Source organism: Propithecus coquereli, unplaced genomic scaffold, assembly GCF_000956105.1.
Source record: "Propithecus coquereli isolate 6110/MARCELLA unplaced genomic scaffold, Pcoq_1.0 Scaffold235, whole genome shotgun sequence".
NCBI classification, from domain to species: domain Eukaryota; kingdom Metazoa; phylum Chordata; class Mammalia; order Primates; family Indriidae; genus Propithecus; species Propithecus coquereli.
The window spans coordinates 2568192-2591572 of NW_012147897.1; the positions used below are offsets into that span (position 1 = coordinate 2568192).

Genomic DNA, 23381 nt, shown 5'->3' on the forward strand with positions numbered 1-23381 from the left:
CTCTGTGACCTTGTGTCTCCAGCAGGGGCTGCTGTGGGGATGCACTGAGTAACCAACCAACATGCCACATCCAGGCTCCAGCTCAGACTCAGACCGCAGCAGGGATAGGAGCTCAGGGCCAGCTGGGGTCTGTCTGGGTCTGGGTCAGGACTGGCATCCCCAGCCTGCTGCACAGAAGTACAGTGGGGATGGCGGGGAGCAGGCTCAGTGCCTGGAGAGAGCAGGGTCCAGGTCCCAGCTTCAGGACCCAGGCACTTGCTTCTGGGCTTCCTGACCTCCTGTCCCTTCCTACCCCAGGGTACCTGATCCCCTCAACCAATCACAGGCCTCAGCACCACGGGGTAAAATATACAGATATATTTATATTATCAAAAAGCCCCCAAAGTGGGGAAGGGGCATCAGGCAGCCTGGACCCTCCCAATCAGCCCAGACTGGAAGGGGGGCTGAAGTCCCCAAAGTCCAGCTCCCAGCTCTGTGGAAACTTGCCCAAGAGTTCCCTCCCCACCCAGCTGAGTGTTCTTTTGGAGCACCCACTTTTTGCTGTCCTAGAGTTCATTGCAGGGGGGCTCCCTTCCAGCGGGGGCCCCAGGGCCTCAAGCCACAGAAAGGATGGTGGTCCTCCGGTGCTCTTGATGGGTACACAACTGCCCAGCCCCAGAAACTCAGGGTCAGTGACACCAGGGGTAAGCAGGTCAGGCCAAGAGGGCCAAGCACCTGGACAGAGCTGGGAGGGGTTCCCGCCCAGGCAGACCCTGCTGCCCCCCACCCCCAGCCAGAGAACCCCATGCTGCCTTCAGGATGGAGGGTGTGGGATGTGGGTGCGGCTTCCTTCCTCATGCGCCCCTGCTGGCTTGCACCAGGCCCTCGGGGCACGAGGGGCGTCTGAACAGGAAGGCTTCCAGCGGAGAGTCCCAGAGCCAGGGTGGGCTCCCTGCTCAGACGTTGCGCAGGAGCTGTAGGAAGGCAGAAGCCCAGATTCTGTGAGCACTTTGCGGAGGCTCAGAGGGGCCAGGCTCCCTGCTGAAGCTTCTGCAGCCACTCTCCACTTCCGGCCTGAGAGTGCTCGAGTCAGCTGGGGGCCCCAGGGCCAGTAAGGGGGCTGCTGTGAACCACGTGAACCAAAGAGTCCTGCCAGGGATGGAGGGAAGGGCCCGGAGGGCACTCAGAGGTGAGCTGTGCAGTAGAAGGCAGGCATCCAGCCGGGTCCCCAGCCCCCCGTCGGGAGGGAGAGCCACTCACAGAAAGCGGGTCCGCAGTGAAGGCAGCCACACTCCGACGCATTTCGTTTTCACTGCCACGCAGGGGGATCAGTGAGACACTGCCCAGCCGGACCTCGGGCATGGCCCGGGACACACGTGAGGGCTCTGAGGGCCACACCAGGCCGTCGTGCTGGGGAGCAGGCGGAGGAGGGGGCTGCGGCCTGGGCTCAGCTTCAGCTCACCCAGACTCTCAGCTCCGCATCTGCCCACCCTTCCCAGAAATGCCTCCAGCTATGAACTGAGGTGACACCCTCAGCTTTGATCCCAGCCGATATGAGAAGCAGCTGTGGGGAGAACATGACTGCATCCCTGGCAAAACACAGCCAATTCTGTTACTCAACAACTCCCATCTCCGGATCCACAAACCTCTCCAAGAATGCAGCACCAAGAAAACATTTCTGCTAGAGGAACATGTCTGAGCCTCCTCTTACCAGGAACAAAGAACTATAGAATCCCCCCTGTTTCCCTTTAGGCCTTGATTACCAGGGAGCTCAGACCTAAAGGAAAAACTTAGCTACAAGAAAGAACTCAGTCCAGGGTCCTGGTAGTTTTGTCTGCCTTTTCCCTAAATCTGAGCCCTCATTTTAAAATCTTTGTTTTAACTCATCTGTTTTAAGACTAACCCAGCCTCTGGCCCTGCTCTGGCTCAGGAGTCACCCCCACCCCATTCCTGCTGAGGCCACTGCAGCTGCCGCCTCACTGGCCTGCTCACCTCTGGGCGCTGCCCTGTCCCTCCACCCCTGCAACCACGCCTGGAGTGAGCCCTCTCGGATAGAGGCTGCACACCACTCTCTTGCTTCAAACCCTCCTGGGGTTGCCCACTGCCCACCAGGTCAAGTTTAGCTTCCTTGGCATGGCCTTTGAGGCTCTTTGAGATTCTTTCCAGGGCCAGCTTCTGGCACTCCTGGCTTCTTCCTTGTCACCACCCCACTGGACAATCTGTACTGCTCCTTCACATCTCCACGCCTCTGCATAAACTGTCCTCCACCTAGAAGCCGCCCCCCTCCTCTTCGTTTGGGGCGCATTCTCCCTCATCCCCTGAGACTCAGCTCCTGCGCCACCCTCTCCCTGCTGCCACCTCCATCCCACCCACCAGGGTGGGGTCCCTGGGCTTTCCTTTGTCTCCACCATACTGATCACACTAGGCTATGACTGGCCACTTCTGGGTCTGTTTTCCTTTTCACGTGGGGAGTGCCCAAGGGCAGGAGTCTGTGTGCTCTCTGTCCCTAGCAGGCCTGGCTCGGGGCTGGACTACAGTAGGCACTAGGAAGGGTTTATTGAATAAACCATCCAATGCATTAAAAGCAACTCAAAATCTCCTTCAAGTGATGGGTGGCCTGAATAGTGAAGGCACAAATGTACCCACTCTCTATAATGGAAGCCTCCAGGGACCCTACCCCAAACCCCAGACACTGCACCTGGTACCTGCACAAAGAGGAAGGTGGCGAACCACTCCCGGAGCTCCATCTGCGTGTCACAGCAGAGGTACCTGCAGGGCGGGGCACAGGTCTGGACACTGTCAAAGGGCTGGCTGAGTGAGGGACCCCCTGCCCATCTCCCTAGCCCAGGCTCTGCCAGCAGGGCACAGATCTGGGCTGTGACTGGGGACCCAATCAAGGGGGACGTGCTACCATCTCTCTTCAGCCTGGAGTCTCAGGATGGAGCCTTTACTCACCACTGCTGCTTCTCATGTTTCTCTGTCTCATGCACCACTGTGAAGCCCCAGCTGCAGAGAAGGAGGGGAGGAGCGGGGTCGCTTGACAGCCTGCAGAGGCCTCAACGCCCAGGTTGCCAGGACAGAGCCCAGAAGCCTGGGTTGGAGCCAGAGGCAGAGTTCAAGGCAGTCTCACAAGAGTAGGACATCCCAGCCTCTTTCTTTCTCAGCCCCCACGGGCCTCCCAGGCCCTTGGCTCCCTCCAGCCCCAGCCCCAGCCCCAGCCCAGGACTGCCCCTGTCCCAGAGAGACAGCCAGGCACAGCCAGCAGATGAGGAGACAGTCAGAAAACCAAGTCTGATGACTGCAATTCATAATGGCAATAGTGGCATGTGTCACTTTTCAACTTCCTAAAATGTACAACCACCCCAGAAACAGGTGTGCCATTATTTTCTCTGTTCAGACATGGGAACTGAGGCCCAGACAGGCCCCAGATATAGTCAGTGACAGGATTTTAATACAAGCCAGTGGTTCTCAAGCATGAGCGGGCCTCAGAGCTCCCTGCACAGCTTGTTAAAACACAGAGTGCTGGGCGCACCCCCAGAACCCACGACTCAGTAGGAATGGGGTGGGACTTGAGGATTTGTGCTTCTAAGGTATGTCTAAGGTATGTCCTGGTGATGCTGCTGGTCTGGGGGACCACACCTTCAGAACCACTGCACTGACTTCCGTCAAGTTCAAAGCCCCCAGCTGTGCCTCCCCATCATTTCTGAGCCCCCACAGGCTCCAGCTGCAAGCCTGTCTCCTCAGTCCCAACTCACCAGGTGGGTGGCCGGAGTTTCTTCTTCACTCCCAAGTAGACTTTGAGACTCTTGACGGGCCACTCCTTCTCAGGCCGGTGACTCTGGGACGAGGGAGGGGAGAAGAGGGCACTTCAGTCTGTTAGAATGGGTATCGGGGCAGTTCTCCTGACTGGGCACTTCCCTCCTACCACTCCCCACCCCCCTCTGCATCCCAGCAAAGGTCACTTCCTCCAGGAAGCCTTCCTGATGAAGCCCTCCCTGGTCCTGATCCAGCCCAACCTGCCCCCAGGCCTCTCGCCCTGCAGCAGCATCAGACAGTCAACCCTCAGTCCCCAAGGAAGCCATCCCAACTGGGACATTGAAAGCAGTGAATCCCAGCCCCACCCTGCTGCCCTGCAAATTGAAGAATCGACTTGTAGTATCAGCACGAATGAGACTGCACACAGAGGGAGATGGGCTGCACAGCATCCTCCAGCACCAGGCTGGAACCAGCAGGTGCAACCTGAGCGCCCTGGCTGGCTGCTTGGATCTCTCAGGTTATTCATTCAGCCCTCCCTGCCCCATGGAGGCTCCAGGGTTGACCGTGTGAACAGAGGGGATCAGCAGCTACTAGCTCTTTGGTTCCCCGGGAAAAAGCTAATGACTTGAGCTGAAGCAGGACAGCTGTTCCATAGACCAAAGGAAGAACTTCCCATAGCCCAGGTCAGGAAGCGAGAGACCAATGTACTGAGGAGGGGCACCAGGTCACCAGTGTGCTCACCTCTGGCCCCCACCTCTGCATATGGGTCTGGGCTTTGGAGAGGCAGGCTGGCTTGGAAGCAGAGGGATGGGTGCAATGACCCCCAAAGAAGAGGCTGGTTGGGTCGAGCTAATGAGCCTTCCTCCTGCTCTAGGGGCCACTTTGCTTGAAGCCCTCCCCCTACCAGGCACCCCTGGAGCCCACAGGGGCACCAGGGTGAATGGCAGGGGAGGGGGATCCACTTACAACCGAAACTGGGGGTCAAAGATTGAGCTGTCCCCACCCTGTTTCCCACCGTTGCTCCCAGCCACCCCCAGTCATGGCTCCTCAGCACGAACCAGAGAGGAGACTAAGGGAGCCAGGGGAGGTAGAAAGTTTCAGGAATTGGTGGACTTCCCTGTGATATCACAAAAGGATGGGCTGTCTAGGGACTGATGGAGACTTCTGTGCTGTCAGAAGGGGTGTGGCTTAGGAGGGCCTTAGTAAGGACTTTCACCCTGCTTTTACCCTGATACCTTCTAAGGACAAGGGCCTGATGGCATAGTCCCAAGTCCTCTACAGACAGCCTGACCTGACATGTGCCAAAGAGGGCCTGGAACAAACTGGGCTGCAGGCAGGGGATGATCAGGGCTGTAGACAGGGAGGAAACTGAGCAGTGGGAAGGTGGATCAGGCTGTGGATATGGAGGAAACAAGGTATGGGGAGAATGTGACAAGGAAGAAACCTACATGCAAGCAGGGCAGAACCCACCTGCAAACCAGAAGATGCCCGGTAGAGGGAGTGGAAAGACCACAACAGAGGCTGAAAAAGAGATCAGGCTGCAGCACAAGGCTCTGGGCATGGCAGAGCGAGATGTGGGAACACTGGGCTTCAGGTAGGGAAGGAATCAGGCTTTGGGAATGGGAAACAGGCTGTAGGTGGGAGGAGAAGAGAACTGGAAGCTACGAGTCAAGTGAGTCAAGGGTGGAAGGGACAGTCCCAGTCAGGCACAGAGAGAATTGCAGGAATCGAGGCATCAAGGCAGGCTGTGCTTGAGACCGAAAACACAACCCTCGGGCCTCTGCTTTCCCAGGCGCTGGCGTGCGTGGTGTACGCGTGGTATGTGTGTGATGTGAGGGTGGCTGAGATAGGGAGTTTGAGGGGGTCACAGAAGGGGGTGTCAGTCAATGCAATTTCTTTTTGAGAATGAATCCCCAAGGACTTCATTTCTAATGAAAGAGCTCATGTTTCCAGCATCCCCGAAGTACAAGGTCACTGCTGGAGAATGAAATTCATCCTCGCTACTAAGGACCTCTGCTGGAACCAAGATCTTTCTAGAATGTGCCTTTTTCAGGTGCCTCGGGGTCTTTAGCAATAGCAGACTGCTAGAATAAGGCTTGAGTGGCCATATAGCCTGAATGGCTTGGGACTGTCCCAGTTTCAAATATCCTGTCTTGTTGCCCCATAAACCAACAAATACCAGAATTACCAACACCTTGGTAACCAAACCACACCCACTTGGGGCATCTGTCAGGCCAGAGGTGCCACCTGTCACTAAGGTATGGAAAGCAGCATTTACCCTGCACTGAACAGTCCCTGCCAGCTGTGTCCTTGAGTTCCTGTCTTCCAGGAATGCAAAGTGTGAGTTTTGACACTAACAAATCTGGGTTCAAATCCCATTCTACCACCTACAGATGGCCCTGGGCAAGTCACTCAAAGCCTGTTTTCTCACCTGTGAAATGGGGTAACACCCTTCCTCACAGGACGGCAGTGAAGGTTACAGGCTATCAGTGTGTGAAGGGCCAGGAACCAAGCCTTCTTCCTTAGGGAACATTAGGTCTGTTCCCTTTTTCTAGCTCTCCTGCCTCTCTGCTCCATGCCAAAGGGTTAGCTGCTGCTTTTCCAGGTGCCTCAGCCATCCTGCCTCCCTTCTGCCCACACTGATGGTCTTGCTCTGCTCCATGGGGCCAAGCACCTCTAGAGAGAGGGGGCCCAAGAGATAACATCCCAGAATCAAGAGGACTGACTGGAGGGGCAGACGGGCTCAGAAGTGAGGCTGTGATCATAGAGGGAGGCAAAGGAGAGCAGAGGAAGTGTTTCCCACAAGGGTCGGCAGGAGCCCATGCTGCATTAATAGAGGTATAAAGTACAAAGAGAAGGAGGTGATGGTTCTGTTCCCTCCATGGTAGCCAAGACCTGTCCAGATGTCCTTAGGAGATGCAAGGAGCATAAAAGGGCTGAAGACACTGGTGGGACAGCTCAGGAGGGACCCCTGGGCTTGGAACCACATCTCTGCTGCTCACCTCTGCAGGGCATCTATGCTCTATGGCCCCCGAGGCATAGGTGGGAGCCACAGGGCATCACAGGAGGCAGATTCTCAGCTGAACCTGAGCAAAGGCCTTCTCCCAGGCAGAAGTATCCCCCTAGGAACAGGGCAGCCCTAAGGGAGGAGTGGATGAGCACCCCTCTCCAGAAGCGTGCAAAGGCTGGGCAATCTGCCCCGGGCTACAGCGAAGACTCCTACCACAGGCGGGGCATGTCTCATAAGCCTCTCTAGTCCTACCCGGACACTTTAGGATCAGGGCAGTATGTCCAACAATGACATTCTGATAGTCCTGGAACTCTCTCTCCAGCAGGGTTGGAAATAGGTTGGCTCCAGGGGTGACAGGAGTTAAGGATCAGCTCCAATTCAAACCTAGGGGCCTCCATTACTGGCTCCTTAACTTCCACAGAGTCCTTTGGAAAATTCTAGAACATCACATTGATAAGGGACCCTATCCTGGGGAAAGGACCCTGGGATGGGGTTAGGGATGAAGGGCAGGAGCTTAGAGCATGGGCCCTGGCGTGAGGGTCAGTGCCGACTGGCAAGGGGTCAGGGAACCATGCCTGGAGATGGCCGGGAGTCTTGGCTACGTCTCCACACTCCCACCCGGCTCACTTTGCCCCCCAGGCGGTGTAAGGCAGCTGGCAGTCGGCCCACAGCTACTCACGGTCTCAGGGGCCCCGCTCCACGGCCTCTGGCTCTGTTTGATAGAGGATCAGGGTTATGGAAGAAGCCGTCCCAGGTCTGGAGCCAGGACAGCAAGTGCAGCAGTGCGTGAGGGGATGTGGCATGTGTGTGCAGGTGGGGGTGCCAAGACGCAGTCTGGTCTGGGAGAACACCCAGCATGTGGACAGAGTGTGGCGTGTGGGCTGGGAGGGGTACAACCTGTGACGTGACAAGGCATGCATGGGCTACAACTCGGGGCTGTCACCACAGAGCATGTTCTTGTGAGTGCTGTGACAAGGCACAGGCACAGGTGAGAGACTACAGGCGTGATGTGATGGCATCCAGGTACCAGGGCCTGGTGGGGCTACAGGGCACAGTAGCGTGACCATCCGGGGCCACAGCTGGAGGGTCCCTAGGACTCTGCAGCTCTTCCCCACCGCTGTGCCATCCCAAGACTCCCTGATAGGGATATTCCCACTTGCAGACCAAGGGGAATGTCTGAGCACACTGAGGGGTGCAGGTGCCCATGGCAGGGCAGAACCCAGTGAGGCCACTTACCCGGACCTCCTTGTAGAGCCGCAGGCAGCTGCTGTTGAGGATGAAGTAGCGATCGTGGAAGCCGCCTGAGGGCAGGCCCAGGCCCAGGAGGCTGCGGTCCTCGCGGAACTTCATCATGCCGTGCTTGGTGTCGCCCACACGGCTGGCTGGGGGAGGAATGGAGTGGGCGTGGGCTGCACCAACCCCCTAGCCACGGACTCAGATGCCCCAGAGCCAGGTCCCAGGATGAAGGAAATTGTCCCATTCTGCCCCAGCCCCCATAAGAGGCTCGCCCACCTGGCACCCTCTGCCTGAGTTGCTCCTGCCTGGTGCCACCAGGTCCCACCCTGCTGCCTCACCTGCGGGCACCACCTACCCAGGTACAGCAGCATGGCCTCCATGGACTGGTGCTTCTTCACCACTAGGTGGCTGTCTGTGCCCAGCCCGTGCAGGATGGGCAACACCTTCTCAGCAAAGTGCAGGGGGCGCTCTGAGGAGAGGTCATACCCACTGTCACTGTCACAAGGCCTGACACCACCAAGGGCTGGCATGTGGACACATACCACCTACACATCCACTGGTTACTCCCACTGTCTGCTAGCACCATACCACGTCACCATCATGACCACCCTCCCCATGACCAAGCTTCAGGCTTGATTTATCTGGCTGTGACCAAAGCTGCTCAAACTCAACATGTCCAAAATCAAGCCTGTGATCTTCCCCCATCAGGGAAATAATAGCACCACCACCCGCCAGGCTGCTCAAGCCAGAAACAAACCCTTCTCCCTCTCACCCTCCACATGTTAGATCTCTCCACAGTCCATCTCCACTGCTGCCACCCTGGCCCATATTACCATCCTGTCCTTGGACTAAACCATGAACTTCAAAGTGGTCTCCTGCATGCACTCTCCCTTTACATGCTTCCTCCTCTCCCCACTCAGCGGCAAACAGCATAAACTCCCAATCGCTAACCCCGCTGTGGCCTTGCGTTGCTGCTGGGCCCCGTGTGGCCATTTCTGCTTCTGCCGGGATCTCCAGCCCCACCCATTGCCACAAGCCCCTTGCTGCCCTCCGTGAAAGGGCTGTGTCTGTGACCACACAGGGCTTTGCTCATGCTGTTCCCACTCCTGGGAGCACTTTTCCCCGCTTCACCAAGTAAGCCCTGCTCTTCCTTCACGTCCTAGCTCAGGGAAGCTCTGGCAATCCCGTAGGTCTTTCCTTCACAGCAGTTAGTGCAGCTGTAGCTGTACATTTATTGGTGTGATCACTACATTAATGTCTCTAACCCCCATGAGGACAGGGACTATGTGTCTGGCTCCCCAGCCCAGTGCCTGGCACTCAACAAATAAACAGATATACCCTCACCCCCAACTGCCAGCAAGACCACCCTTCACCGTAAGATGCCTTTATCACCCCCTCATCACCATGGGCCTGTCATACCATCACAACCACCGTAACCCAACCCCACCCTGCCACCATCCTCCTCTCCTGCATGGTGATGACCACCAAGAGTGGCGTCACCCCACAATCCCATTATCAAATTCAGCAGCATCATCCCTGCAAGCAACACCATCTTCACTGACACCGAAGAAAGCACCACCACATATAACACCATCTACCCCCTTCCTTGTCCCTCCTAACAGCCACATTACAGGCATCACCTCAACCCCTCCTAGCATCTGTCACCACCATCGAGATCATAGACTTCATCAGTGTGACAGCAACATCTGCCACCCAAAACTTGTTTCACTGCCCCATTCCCACATAGGGTAGGGGAGGAGAGATGGGGGCTGCAGCCCAGACGAGACAGGCTACGCCGTAGTCTGCACCAATCCCAGCAGGCACTCACCTGCCTCTTCCCTCTCGTTGACCTCGAAGCAGGTCCAATAGTCCTTCTCCCTGACGCCCACGTTCCGGCGATCCAGGATCTCCAGGGTGAGCTCTTCAGCTGTCATAGACGCTGGGATCTGCAGGGACCAAAAAGAAGGTCAACCTATCTCCATCCCCAGCCTCTGCTCTGCCACACCTTGCTGTGTGATTCAGGACCTAAGCTCACCCTTCTCAGGGTCCTCCTGGGATGCAGAGGGGTATCTGAGAGTGGTCCTTACAAAGCAAGCCCCAGCACCAGCCAGATACAGGTCCCAAACCAGGGATCCCCTTGAGATGGAAGTGCTACTCCCATGGCCATCTGAGCCTTCCCCACCCAGCCTGACTCTTCTGACCCCTTGGCTTCTAGGTCCCCACCCTCTACCTTGACATGCTGCTCAGTCTCTGCTTTCTTCTCTTCTAGGTACACCGTGCAGATGAAGTCACCGGCATGCTGCAAGGAGACAAGGTCCAGCTGGAGGCCTAGGGAGCAGATGCAGGTGGCTGGCCTGAGCCCCGCACCCAGGCCTTGGCCTTCACCTGGGTCCCACTGGCAGTGCCAGCCACTCGCATCTTCACAATGGCAGTGATCTCCTCCCGCTGCTTCCTCAGCTCCTCCTCATCCACCTGGGAAGGGGAGAGGGGCAGGTACAGGTGGCCATTGCCATCTGGGAGGCTGAGCCCTGCCCTCCACTGCCCACTGGCCAGGGACGCACACTAAACACCACCACGTAGTGGTTAATGAGGTCTTCCACCACACGGCCAGCCTTGTAGTCCTGCCCGTCTGTCTGGAAGAGCGTGGGCCCAAATACAATTGCCAGGTTGTGCGTGTTCATCTGGTTCGTGTCTGAGAAGCACTGGACGCTGGAGAGAGGAGGAAGGAGCCCTTGAGTGAAGAGTCCAGCCTGGAACTTCCCCATCTCACCTTGCTGATTTCTGATAGAGACTAGCCCAGTCACAGTGGACCACTAGCTAAGGGGGGAGGCACAGTCTTTCTGGCCATGTCTTGGGGCCTGGCAAAGAGGGCTGGGAAGCTGGGAGATCTGGTCAAGGTACCCTGGTCCCAAGCTGAAAAATCCTCTACTCTCCCACCTGCAGGAATTAAGCTGAGGGACAAAATGTCCAAGATTAGGGCAGACTGTAGTCAATATTTAGTTCCCAGGTGTACCTGGTTCCCAGGGGAGGGCAGTCAGCCAGGCTGGGGGTAGAAGAATCTTCTCCACCCCATCCCCCCAGCCTCACAATGGTATTGCCCCCTCACCAGTATAGGTGGCTAATAAGGGCCTTCACTGTGGCTCGGTTGACAGGGGGCAGACGCACCAGGAGCTCTCGGTACCTGGAGACCTTCTCTTCCTCGTTCTCAATCTCTGGGTGGGGGAGATAGACCAGGTCAGAAACCCCCCCCAATCACTTTCCCTGTCCCATCCTCTGGCTGCTGTGCTTCTCATGCTGGGCGAAAGCCGTCCCCGCGCTCTCCAAGTCAAAGCAGGCCAGGCACTCAGGAAGGATGAGGCATGGTCAAGCACCCTGGCTCTGTACAGAGTGACTGCCGGGATAAGCAGCAAGGAGGGCGGGGAACTGGAGCCGGCCGTGCCCCGGGCACGCCTAGTGCTAGTGCCCAGTGGGAAGGGGCTGGGAACCCTGAGATACAGCAGATGGGGGCTGCAGGGCCCACCTGAGGCCTCCAGCCAGGCCAGGCGCTGGGCACGAGTGAAGAGCCCATCGGGCAGGTCGCGCAGGAAGCGCTTGAGCGCTGAGGAGACATCGTCCACGTGCTGCTCGCCCTCCTTGAGGCGCACAGAGCGCGCGTCCTGCCGCAGACTCTCCAGCAGCCGCTGCGTCTTCGAGGTCTGCCCACACTTGCGGTAGATGCCCTCCGAGGTCAGGCCTGGGGCAGGGGAGGGCCAAATGTGAGGCATGGCGCCAGGACCGGCCATTTTCCGGGGGCCTTAGTCACTGGGCCAGGACCGGCCACTTTCCAGGGCTCCCGGGGAACCAGGCGAGGTGGCTCGCTGGGAGGGGCGGGGCCTGTGCCGCGGGGCGGGGCTCACCGCACTGCGTGATGTAGTCCACGCAGCGGTACACAATCACCGGGATGTCCGAGTCCCCGAGCTGCTGCTCCGACAGCGTGTCCCCCAAGCTGGCTGCTGCTTTCTGGATGGCCCCTAGCCAACCCATGAAGTCCAGCCTCCGCTCCCCCTGGATGTATAGCGTCCTGGGCCCAGAAGAGTCAATTACTGAAGGCCTGTCAGACTACCCCAGACTCCTCAGAGCCCCTGAGGGAGGCCCTGGCTTACCTCCTTCGTTCCACCAGCACCAGCACCTGGTTCTCACTGTCCCCTTGGATGGCTGTGGAGGGGCCAGTCAAGGTGAGGCCTTGTTCATGATCCCCAACCTGCTCCCTCCTGAGGCTCTCTGGGCACACACAACCCTGGGACCCACCCACCAACACATGAGGTCATTGAGATGCACCCCAAGGGCAGGAGAGGTCGTGAGAAGGCAGGCTGGCTCCTTCTGGCCAGGCAGGGATAGAGTTCAGACTTCCAGGCAGGGGCTGGGGGCCTGGGAGCCCAAGATAGGGTGCCCTGGAGGTTGGGGGCCCAGGTCTGGGCACGCACAAAGTTCCTGCAGTTTCCGTAGTTGCAGTGGCTCTTCACAGGGCCCCTCTGGGAAGATAGCGTGGAGCTCAGAGCCGGTAAGGGAAAACCAGCCCTCCTGGGCCCGCTGTAGGCTTAGGCCAGCTTTGTAGGGTAGACGCCCAAGCCGCTCAAAATCCTGGGCCAGCAGATCCTCGGCCAGGGGAGGCACGAATGCCTGGGGGGGAGGCAGGCATCAGCCAACGGCCCTGCCTGCCCTGACACCCCAGCCTCCCCAGATACTATCAGGGATGGCCCTTCTCTGGACCCTACAGCGCCAAAGCTTTCTTGCCCTGCTTTGTAGCACTGATTGAACTGCTGCTACGGTCTGGAGCCCATCTGTCCCCCCCACCTGCATGGGAGCTACTGAGGAGCCAGGACCAGGACTGGTTCATCTGGGTCCCCAGGACTCTGAAGATTGATCCTCAGGAGGCTTACAGAGAACTGACTGAGACAGCACAGGGGACCCCAGAGGGCACTTGCCTCCAGGCAGAGCTCTCCCCTGTATCTTTCCTGCCTCTTTCCTCCAGCCTCTGCTCGCACACCTCTAGGGACAAGGAGCATACTCGTCCAAGATGGCTCTGTTATTCATTATTAAACATTTACAGAGCACCTACGGAATGCAAGGCCCACGGCCCTTCTTCTGCAGAGCTGAGACAGGTCTCCTGACCTCCCCCGAGAGGGCTGCAGACTGCGTCAGGCCCTTGGCCTGAGAAGCCTTCCTGGTATCTGCTACCCTCGCTCCAGCCCCTGCTCCATCAGAGACAGGGGAGCTGGGATACATGGATCAGCCAGCAGGCCCCACCCTGCTAACCCAGGCCCACCTTAGCAATGCACTTGACCCACTCATGAGCCAGCTCCGCACTCTCCAGCCCAAACAGGTACAGCCGTTCTCCCTCCGTGTACACCTCAAAAGTGTGTTCAAAGCTGTAAATACACAGGCCAGGACTCAGGCCCACTTCGCCCAGCCCCAGCCCACCCCCCCACCAAGTGCCATTCCCTGCCCCCTCCGCACTGCCCTCATGATTACCCTTCCCCGGCCCTCTAGGGGTGGTAGAAAAGCCTAGGGCTGCAGCCTCAGGAGACCTGGGTCAGCCCTCATACAGCCCCAGTTTGCTATGTGACCCTGGGGAGGTCCTGCCCTTCTCTGGGCCTATTTCCCTGTCTCCCCAGTGGGGACTGGACCTTATAGCAACACTAGTCAGTTATGTGCCCAGGGGTGCTCACCCGTGGGTGTCAGGAGGGGGCACTGCCAGGCACACAATCTCGCTGACCCGAATCTCCCCGTTGGGGGTCACTGTCCGCTCATTCTCATAGTAGCTCAGGACCCCGTCACTAAGGACACACCAGCGTCGGCTGAACTCTGGGGAAAAGTTGGGCAGGGGAGCCATGAGAGAGCCCCCAACACCACCTGTAAACCACCTCTGCATCCTCCCTGTCCCCTACTCCCACCTCACCCATGTGCTCTTCATCCTAACTCAAAAGTTTCCCCCAATCATCCTCCTCTCTACAGCCCCACCCCCCCAGCCAACATGCACCTCATCCTCTGCCCCAGACCCCTGCAGTGGTCCCTTCATTGGTCTCCTGGCCTCCAGCCTGGCCTCTTCCAAGACCCAAGAGTGACCTAGCTAAAACTAGACTCCACCCTTCCTCCAATCAAAAGCATTCCATGGCCCCCCTTGTCCTCAGAACAGAGACTCTGCTCTCAGAACAGGGGTCTGCCCCTGCCCACCTCTCCAGCTGCCTGTCTGTCACTCCTGCACACACCCTGGACTCCTGGCTTTTGCCCACCTGTTCCCCCCACCACCCAAGTGCCACAGGAAGCCTTCTATACCCACCCCAGTGCCCCACCCTCCTCTGCCAGAGCACCCGTCACTCTGTACTCTGCCTCCTCCTCCAGTGGCTCTGAGGAGACTGACAAGATCCCACAAGGGAAATGGAAATGGGAATCTGGACCAGGAAAGGTAGTGGAAAGAACAGAACGTCAAGGCCATGCAGCCTTGTACAGTTCACAGCACTGAGCTTCGCAGTGGCTCAGAGCTTCCTGGCACCCAAGGCAAAAAGGATGACTCAGACAGTTACATAAATGACATTATCAGGCAGAGGGAGGTAGACCTGAGGCAGTGAGGCTCTGAACGGCATAGGGTCCAAAGGAATCTCTCTGGGAGTTGGAGGGCTTCATCCCTGGGATGGTTCACGTAGGAGGTGCTGAGGGATGCAGTGAGCAATGGCCTCAATGATGTTCCCACAGCAGACATTGTCTCTCATCCTGTCTATGAGGGCCTAACATTTGCCAAGGATGGGCTCCCTCCAGAAGCGCCAGCCCTGCCTCTGTCTCCCTTCATTCTGCAGACATGCGCCAGTGCCCACTGTGTGCTAAGCACCATCTCAGGCACTGGATGCTACGGTGGTGCCCAAGAGGAGTTTATGTTCCAGTGGGGCTCAGAGAATTGATAGATATACACTTTAAAAGACGAATTAATACCATATAATTCATGTGAAGACAAAGTAGGGTAAAGGGAGAGATGGGGCATGCTATTTTGGATGAGGTGGTCAGGGATAATGTCTCTGCAGAACTGACATTTAAACAGAGACCTGATTAAAGTGAGGGACTAGCTGGGCATGGTGGTGTGTGACTGTACTCCCAGCGACTTAAGAGGCTGAGGCAGGAGGATCACTTGAGCTCAGGAGTTCGACACCAGCCTGGGGAACATAGTGAGACGCTATCTCAAAAAAGAAAAGGTGAGAGACTGACCATGACAGTATTTGCGGAAAAGCATTCAGGGCAGAGAGAAGAGCTAGTGCAAAGGTCGTGGTGGGAGTGACCATGGCATATCTGAGGACTAGCAAGAAGGCTGGCAGAGCTGGAGCAGAGTGAGCGAGCAGAGGTGTCAGAGAGGTAACAGATGGGGCCGCAGGCTGTGCAGGCTCTTGTGGGAGGTGGTAAGGACTGTGGATTTTATTGGGAATGGAAAACTGACATAAGAGAAGGACACAGCTTTTAAGTTTAGTCCTCAAACCTCCTATTGTCCATGGGCTCCAGATACCAGATGCCCCAAGAGGTCAATAAAGGCTTCTTTAGTCCAGAGGAAACTCTGGCAGTGACCTGCTCTGCAGTGCTGTGCCCACCCTCACTCCCAATTAGCCCATTTATTAAGCAACTACTGTGTACCAGAGACCATATCCAGGAAGCCCTCCAGGGTGACTCTGCCAGAGTCCACTTGGCACCCTCATGGGTCTACCAGCCTGGCCAGCCCTGGCTCCCCTGGCCCTGCAGCCATGCCAGAATGCCATGGGCCGGGATGGTGTCTGGGGCGGCACCCACCTTCCCGGGCACGGCGGTCATGCAGTGGCTTGCCGGCAGAAGCAGTCTTGTAGAGGAAGCCACTGTGGCTCACAGTTGGCAGGACAACCGAGTAGTGCTTTTCTAGGGGCTTCATCGAGTCCAGCCGAGGTACCTCTTTGGAGGGGGAAAGAATGTCTGGTCACGCTAGCCATCCAAGGGCTGTCCCCACCCTACTCCCACCTGGGCCAGGCATCCAGGCTCACTCTCAAGTCACCAGCCCCGGCTCCCCAGCTGCCTGACCAGCAGCCTCCGGCTTGTCTCCCACCTCCAGGGTTTTGCCCAAGCCATTTTCCATCTCTCCCCACCTGTGGAAATTCCACTCCATTCCCAAGGCCCAGCCCCAGCACCTCCCCTTCCAAGGGAGCCTCCCTGACTACCAACCCACCCCAATCTCCCTGTTGGAGGCATGGTACGCTGGCCCAAGGAGGTATCAGGCAAACTCAGTAACAATCCCTGGAGAGAGGTTTGTCCCAGATACTGTGCAGCTCAAGGAAGCAGCCTGGCTCCAGCCCTGCTCCCAGCAGTTAATAATGGGGGGGCAGGGCGGTCTGCCCCCCAAGCCCACGCCAGCTGGGTGGTCTCCTGTGCCTCCCCAGACACCTGGGCTCTCTCCAGCCCGGCGCACCCCACCCACCCATGGCCCTAAGCCCAGAGCCCCAGCCACTGAACTCCACCCTCAGTCCTGGGATGTGGCCCCAGAGGCCAGTCCTGGGCCACGACCAGTGCTGCTCACCCCGCTGCCCCTCCTCACCCACTCTGAGAGTGGGAGCCAAATGGGACCCAAACCAGCTCTGTGACTGAGCTCCACCCAGAGACAGCAGCAGACAGGGCCGCCACAGTAGGTGACCTGCGCTCGGAGAAATGTAACACACCACTCCCAACACAGCAGCACAGATGCACTCTGCACACGCACAGACCCCAAAGTCCTTGACATCCCTAGGTGCAAGGAAACAAAGACCCAGAGCAGCTCAGGGGTGCAGAGACACCAGCACGTGGATGCCACCCTGAGGGGCCCACACTGCAAGTCAGGAAGGGACATCCAAATACTTAAGCAGAGTCACAGAGACAGAGACACAAAGGGACACACATATGAAGCACAAATGTACACTGACACGCAAACCCAAACACACCCCAAATCACACACACTGCTGCACCAGGGCCCCTCCAGGAGTCACAGTCACAGCTTGAGAGTGGTGCATAAATCAAACGTCACAGGGCACTGCACGGCCCCTGGCAGACCCCCACTCCACAACCCCTCCAAAGGGCCAGACCGTGTCCGCAGGGATGCCCCGTCCTCGGCCATGCTCACCTGTGGTCCGGTTGTTCCGAAGGAATTCCATCTGCAGTGTCTGCCCTGCCTGCTCGGCGAGAGCCAGGGGTGTGGGGGCCTCAGGGTCCCCCGAGAAGCAGCTGATCCCAGCCCCACAGCCCAGGAGCGCCTGGGTCTCAGCCAGGTCTGTGGTGGTGACTGCAGCACACAGGGCCTGGAAAGAGGGAAGGGAGGGTGAGCCCGCACAGGGACAGGGGTGTGGGAGAAGAGAGGGAAGAAGAGGAAGGAGTCCCCCCTAATCTGGGGTGGCCCATCCTCAGACTGAAAGAGAGAACAGGGAGGAAGAGAGAAGAGAAGAGGAGAAAGGGAGAGGTCAAGGGGAGGGAGGGTGTGCAGGGGCTGCCGCGCAGAGGCTGGGGGGGTCCCAGCGCGCAGAGGCTGGGGGGGTCCCAGCTGCTGGGCCTCACCCCTGCTGGCAGCCCAGACACCGCTTCCCTGTCAACCAGTGAGCCTCCTGAGATCTCCGGCTCCCTCTCCCTTGTGGACGGGCAGAGGGGGCGCGCTTTGTAGCTAATTCCTCCCACATTTGAATTCCTCACTGCCTGCCCAGATCTCCTAACCAATGGGAGCTGCCGCCCTCCTGGCTTGCAGGCCAGACTGGGCTGGGCCTGGGGCAGGACGCCTGGGTCCCTGGGAGGTAGAGGGCCGGCTCCTACTGGGCTCCTAGCTGGACTGCGCCTGCCGGGGAGGGGCAGTTTGGGGGAGGGGCTGAAGGCCAACCAGAGGTCACACATGGCATCCCCCGGCCTCGGAGCTGGCTGCCTCCCGCTCAGGCAGATCGAGGCCCAAGGCTTGGCTCCCAGCCTGTCAGGGCCTGGGGCCCATACGGGGCCTCTTCGTGAGTGGAGTGAGGACGGGGGTGGGTCGGAACAGCCCAGCTGTTTTTCATGAGCCTGACAGGAAATAGCATCCCCATCAAGTTCACTCCTTTTGGCAGGATTCAGAAGGAACAGGACAGGGTGCGGGAGACAGAGGAATCAGGAGGGAGGCAGACAGATGCTGGGGAAGTGGCCTTGACCCAAGGGTCAGGCCTGGCTTCTCCCTGCACTGCCCCAACTTTCTGTGTGGCTCAGGCAGGGCCCTCTTGCCCTCTGGGCCTCAGTTTCCCCATATGCCAGCTCATCACTGTGAGCTGGTAGAAGAGATGGGATAAGACAGATGAGGGATGGACAGCAGGAAGGAAGGGGGTGGCGTCAAGGAGCCCCAGAGGTGCAGCGCCCTGACCTTGTCTAGCTCCTCCTGGTTGCCAAAGAGCGGATGGTAGCGGCGGTACTTGCCCTCACGGTACTTGGCCTCCAGGTGGCGCCGCCGGGTGCCGGGGCTGCTGCTGGGCTGTAGGGCCTCACTGGGGGGCACGTTGGCTGCCCAGAAGCGGTTCCCAGCACCATTGCCCAGCTGTAGGAAGAGCTGCGAGTGTAGGCAAGAGGTCAGGTCAACAGCCAGGGGCCATGTCTCGCAAAATCTTGGTTTCTGAGGTTGTCAGGCAAGATACTGGGAGAGCCAGGCCATCCGCCCCCTTTCCCAAGGGGAAGGTGAAGGGCAGCCTGGCCTGCTGGTGGCCGTGGGTGTTCCCCCCACCAGCTCTGGGCTGAGCCCAAGTCCTCAGCTCGGTGACAGGACGAGAGGCAGACAGTCTGACAGGTGGATGCCGCAGGCCTGGCGCCTGGTCCCTGGGGCCCTTTCTGTTGCCCCACCCAGTCCCACATCTGGAACTCTGCATTCCTGAGGCTATTCTAGTTGGGGGTGGTGCCTGACCTGTCAGCCAATAGGGTGGGCAGGGGTTCTGGGAACATCTCCTGTCCCTGACATTCCTCTATGGGCAAGAGGGGTGGGGCGGACTCTGGGGGAACACAGGGGCCAGCATTCAGGGAACTGGTTCGTTGGTTGATTCTGCTCATTATTCTGCAGCCATTTCCCGGATCCTACCTTGCCTCTTTGTCAGGTCCTATGTGGGGCGCTAGGGCACAGCAGAGAGCGAAGCAGGAACAGTCCCTGCCACTCTGACTCACTCTGTGCTTTGCGCAAGTTATTTTCTCTCCCTAGGCCTCAATGTCTGTAAACTGGTTATTCTGATCCTAATTCACAGGCTTGTTTTGAAAGTCAATTAACATAATGCAAAGTCTTTAGCACTTACGTGCCAAACATACTGTGGGGACATCGGAAACTGATGTGACACCCAAACTGCTCTGGAGTCTGCAGCTTGGCTGGGGCTGTGAGGAGTGCCCTGTGTGGTAGCTGCCTGAGTCTGGCCTCCTGTTGCATGTCCTTGCCTGTGTCTACCACATGGGTACCTGGGAACTTCAAGTACATGGGCATAAATGTACATATGAGTGTGTGCCCGAAGTGTACATACACACACCCACTGGTGCATGTGAGCTCAGATGCAATGAAAGGTAAGAGGCTGTGAGGGGTGTGCAAAGTGGGGGAGAAGGTGCCGGGTCAGCCAGGAAGTGGATGGAAAGAAAGGGCAGGGCTTGGTGGTCAATATGGATCCACTGTGCAATCTCAGGCAGATCATAGCCCTGTCCAGGGCCTCAGTTTCCACATCTGTACAATGCCATGAGAGTTGAACTAGATGGGGGGGTCAGCAAATTCTTTCTCTTAAGGGCCAAATAATAAATATCTTAGGCTTTACAGAACACATAGTCTCTATTCCATCTTTTTTTTTTTTTAACAACCCTTTAAAACTACAAAAACATCCTTAGCTCACTGGCCAGTTTGCTGACTCTGCCAAAAATTACTTTTTCCAAAATCCCCACCCACTAGATTATCACAAAGGTCTCTTCTGGCTCCTGGATGCTGGGGTCAGTGAGATGGGAGAGAGGGGGCTGGAAGACACCAGCAATGCTGAGTGGGGCAGACCCCAAATATCCATGGCAAGCAGGGGCATCCCCACCTCGATGAGTGTTTCTGTCCACACTTTCCTGTCCATCTTCAGGCTCCGCACCTTGGAGACGCCAGCGCCCAGTCCACGGTGCTCCCCTGTAGACAGAGGTCCGGGCTCAGGATCACCTGGTGCTCCCCTTCCCGCGAGCACCCCCGACCCCCAGTGCCCACCCAGGGGCCAACAGGCACGAGAGGCCACGGGAAGCACCAGGGGAGCCCTGCAATCCTCCTGGCCTCCTGCACCAGCCCCTAGAGCCCTGCTTGGCCCCTTGCAGGCCACTCTCGGCACAGCTCTGCAGGGTGATCTCTTTAATACGCAAGGCCCTCGCTTCCAATCCCTGATTTCAACCCTCCTGTGGCTCCCAGAATTAGATCTCAAAGCTTTACCTGCTTCCCATACATCATCTTTCTGCCTGGACTCTCTTCTCCCATCTCCCATGGCTGCTCCTTCCTGTCATTCAGATCTCAGTTGGCACGTGGCCTCAGAGAGGGCTTCCCCCACATACGACACGACACGTGCTCTCGCTAGCACTCAGTATTCCCGATACTTCTACTGGTTCGGGTGTGTATTTCCTGCCTCTCCCCACTAGAGCGGAAGCTGCACATGAACAGAAACACTGGCTGCCTGCGTTAGGGCTGAATCCTCAGTGCCTAGAACAAACGTGGCACACAGTAAGCACCTAATAAACCTCTGTGGCATGAAAAGACCAGAGGAGTTGGGGCTGGAGGGCATGGAGCCTTGCCCAGCTACAGGTCCCACAAGGGACCCGTGTGGGGAGAGGAGCTGGGAGCACTAGCAGCACTCGGCACTGCCTGGCTCTGGCCTGGCCTCCCTGTGCACCCTGCTATGGGCACCCAGTCCACTCCAGCCAGCCCAGCCCCCATGCGCTGGTGCCTTCCTAACCTGGTCCCCGGCTGGGGCATCACTTTCCTGCACCCAGACCTCAGTGCCCAAGCCCCCTGGACATTTGCCCTGGAAGTCCCACAGACCACAGGGTTCTTCACTGAGCTCAGCAACCTCCCCAGACTCGTTCTTCCCTGTGGGTCCCCACCTCTAGCCACCCAAAGCTGCCACCTAGGCACCGTCAGCTCCCATGAGGGCTGAATCCTCGGCGCCTAGCACAGTGTCTGGCACGAGGCACACCCTTCATCGATGTTGGTTGAATAGATATATGAATCGGGGGCTCCGCCCTCTTTTGTTCTCATCTCATCTTCCTCATCTGATCAGCCACTGAGACTTGTACGCTGCGGATCCTACCCAGCCCCGACTCCAAATGCTCATCGCTTCCCCAGGCCAGGCCTCCTCCTCCTCCCTCTCCTGGACCCAGCAGCAGCCTCCCCACTGGTCTCCAGTATCGTCCCCTCCAACTCAGCTTCCACCAGGCAGCCAGAGTCTGACCCACAAATCTGACCGTGTCCCTGCCTCCTGCCTCCTGCCTCCCTCCGGACAAAATACTAGCTCCTCCCTCTGCATGCAAAACCCTGCCTGGCCTGGCCCCTGCTGGCCCCTCTTACCTGGCCTCCCCCACACTTCTGATGAGACAGGGACGCAAGACTGCAAGAGTCCTGTGCTCAAATCCAGGCTCATTTACTTGCCAGATGACCCTGACCACGCCACTTTCCCTCTCTGTGCCTCAGTGTCCCCACACTGATGTGAATTGTTGAATCCCTGCCTTGCGACATAGGGACTGGAGGTTAACCAGGGTGGGAAAGGCTTGGCGCACAAGAGAAGCTCATTACTTGTGGCTCTGACTGCTGTCTCCACTCCAGCCCATCCTGACAAACTGGTCACCTGCCACCCCGACTGGCCAGCCCTGCCATGGCTTTGCCTGGTGCCCCGACCCCCACACACCTGCACAGCGCTTGCAGATGACAACACAGAGGTTGATGGAGGCCCAGTCAGGTTGGGCAGCCCCGCAGTCGGCACAGAACCTGTTGGGGGCCGCGGCCCAGATGCGCTCGGCCACCTCTGAGGTGGACAGGGCCTCGGCGATGGCTCCCTGCATGGCCTCCAGCCATTGCTCCTTCTCTAACTCCGAGTCGGCAGAGAAGCTGGAGACACAGGAGTAGGGGACTGGTGGGGAAGGGCTCAGAGGGACTTGGGGGCAGCACGAGGGGGCACAGCATGACATGTTGGGGGCACAAGGCATTGGGAGCTCCTAGCAGAAGAAGGAGGCACCCTGGGCCTGGTGGAGAAGGTAGGCGTGGACAGAGGCAAGGACACCGCGAACCTGACTGACATATGGGGGTGGGGGAGCCCGGGGGGTTCTGCCCAGCCCGGGGAGTGGATGCTGGGAAGAAATGACGCCTGAGTTAAGACTTGACAGATGAGAAGGGCTGAGCCAGGTGAAGAGGTGGAAGGGCATTCTAGACAGAGGGAACAGCACGTGCAGAGGGGCAGGATGGCACATGGGGCAGTCCAGGACCTGAGGGCAGGAGGGCAGACTGGCAGAGAAGAGGCTGGAAGGCAGACAGGGACAGGCCTGTGCCAGGCAGAGGAAGTCAAAGTGTACCCTGAGGACAATGGAGAACCTGCAGAGGGTTTAAATGGGAAGGAGGGGAGGGCACAGAGATGTCTTAAAAAGACCTCTCTGCCATCCCCATCCTCAGCCTCCTTCCTATCCCAGCCCCAAATGTGACATGCCCTGCGGCCCCACCCCACAAAGAATACCATCGGCCCAACATATCAGACGCCTGTGGCCCTGCCACACTATTGCTGTTCTTCAGGGTGGGAAGCCCATTTATTGTTCAATAAATGCCTGTCTCTAAAAAATAAAAAAGAAGAAAGGCCTTCTGGCTCTTTCCCTGCTGTTGCTGCTGCCACCACCGCAGAGTCACACATGAGTTCAGGAGTCCACTCCACCCATACCCACAGCCACGGCTGAGGAAGGCACGGCTGCTGGGGGTAATGGCTGTGAATACCGCTGTGAGAGGCGCCAGGGACTGCCCTCATCCACGACATCCTGGCATGTGGAATTCGCAAAGCCGCCAAAGCTTAGACAAGTGCCAAGCCCATCTTTGTGCGCTTACATCCAACTGTGACGAGCCACACGTGTCAAGTTGGTAGAGGCCCTTTGTGCTGAACATGAAACCAACCTAACTAAAGTTAATGACAATAAGAAACTAGGGGAGGCCGGGCGCAGTGGCTCATGCGTGTAATCCCAGCACTTTGGGAGGCTGAAGCAGGAGGATCACTTGAGGCCAGGAGTTTCAGGCCAGCTTGAGCAACATAGCAAGGCCCCGCCTCTATAAAACAATTTTAAAAATTAGCCTGTCATGATAGTGCACACCTGTACTCCCAGCTACCTGGGAGGCGGAGGTGGGAGGATCACTGGAGCCCAGGAGTTTGAGGCTGCA

The 23381-nt window shown here is 57.9% G+C and overlaps 1 protein-coding gene across 9 annotated transcripts in view; it reads right to left on the minus strand.

The window, feature by feature from the left end:
- Positions 1 to 339: 339 nt before the first annotated feature.
- ARAP1 (ArfGAP with RhoGAP domain, ankyrin repeat and PH domain 1) overlaps positions 340 to 23381 on the minus strand; it is a 61498-nt gene continuing 38456 nt past the window's right edge. For 4 of the 9 annotated variants that reach the window (XM_012645694.1, XM_012645695.1, XM_012645699.1 and 1 more), the window contains 24 exons: positions 21877 to 22076; positions 20035 to 20120; positions 18363 to 18545; positions 17118 to 17292; positions 15788 to 15922; positions 13690 to 13825; positions 13287 to 13389; positions 12445 to 12640; positions 12124 to 12175; positions 11878 to 12041; positions 11502 to 11714; positions 11088 to 11193; positions 10543 to 10690; positions 10367 to 10453; positions 10212 to 10280; positions 9810 to 9927; positions 8337 to 8450; positions 7982 to 8127; positions 7425 to 7457; positions 3735 to 3817; positions 2935 to 2985; positions 2685 to 2748; positions 1240 to 1389; positions 984 to 1128 (listed from right to left, as the gene is read on the minus strand). In XM_012645694.1, the coding sequence (XP_012501148.1) occupies positions 1069 to 1128; positions 1240 to 1389; positions 2685 to 2748; positions 2935 to 2985; positions 3735 to 3817; positions 7425 to 7457; positions 7982 to 8127; positions 8337 to 8450; positions 9810 to 9927; positions 10212 to 10280; positions 10367 to 10453; positions 10543 to 10690; positions 11088 to 11193; positions 11502 to 11714; positions 11878 to 12041; positions 12124 to 12175; positions 12445 to 12640; positions 13287 to 13389; positions 13690 to 13825; positions 15788 to 15922; positions 17118 to 17292; positions 18363 to 18545; positions 20035 to 20120; positions 21877 to 22076 (2872 nt within the window). In that variant the 3' untranslated portion in view covers positions 984 to 1068. Of the gene's footprint in view, positions 954 to 983; positions 1129 to 1239; positions 1390 to 2684; positions 2749 to 2934; positions 2986 to 3734; positions 3818 to 7424; positions 7458 to 7981; positions 8128 to 8336; positions 8451 to 9809; positions 9928 to 10211; positions 10281 to 10366; positions 10454 to 10542; positions 10691 to 11087; positions 11194 to 11501; positions 11715 to 11877; positions 12042 to 12123; positions 12176 to 12444; positions 12641 to 13286; positions 13390 to 13689; positions 13826 to 15787; positions 15923 to 17117; positions 17293 to 18362; positions 18546 to 20034; positions 20121 to 21876; positions 22077 to 23381 lie in introns of those variants that run through there. The other 5 variants (XM_012645701.1, XM_012645702.1, XM_012645697.1 and 2 more) reach the window with 4 other exon arrangements.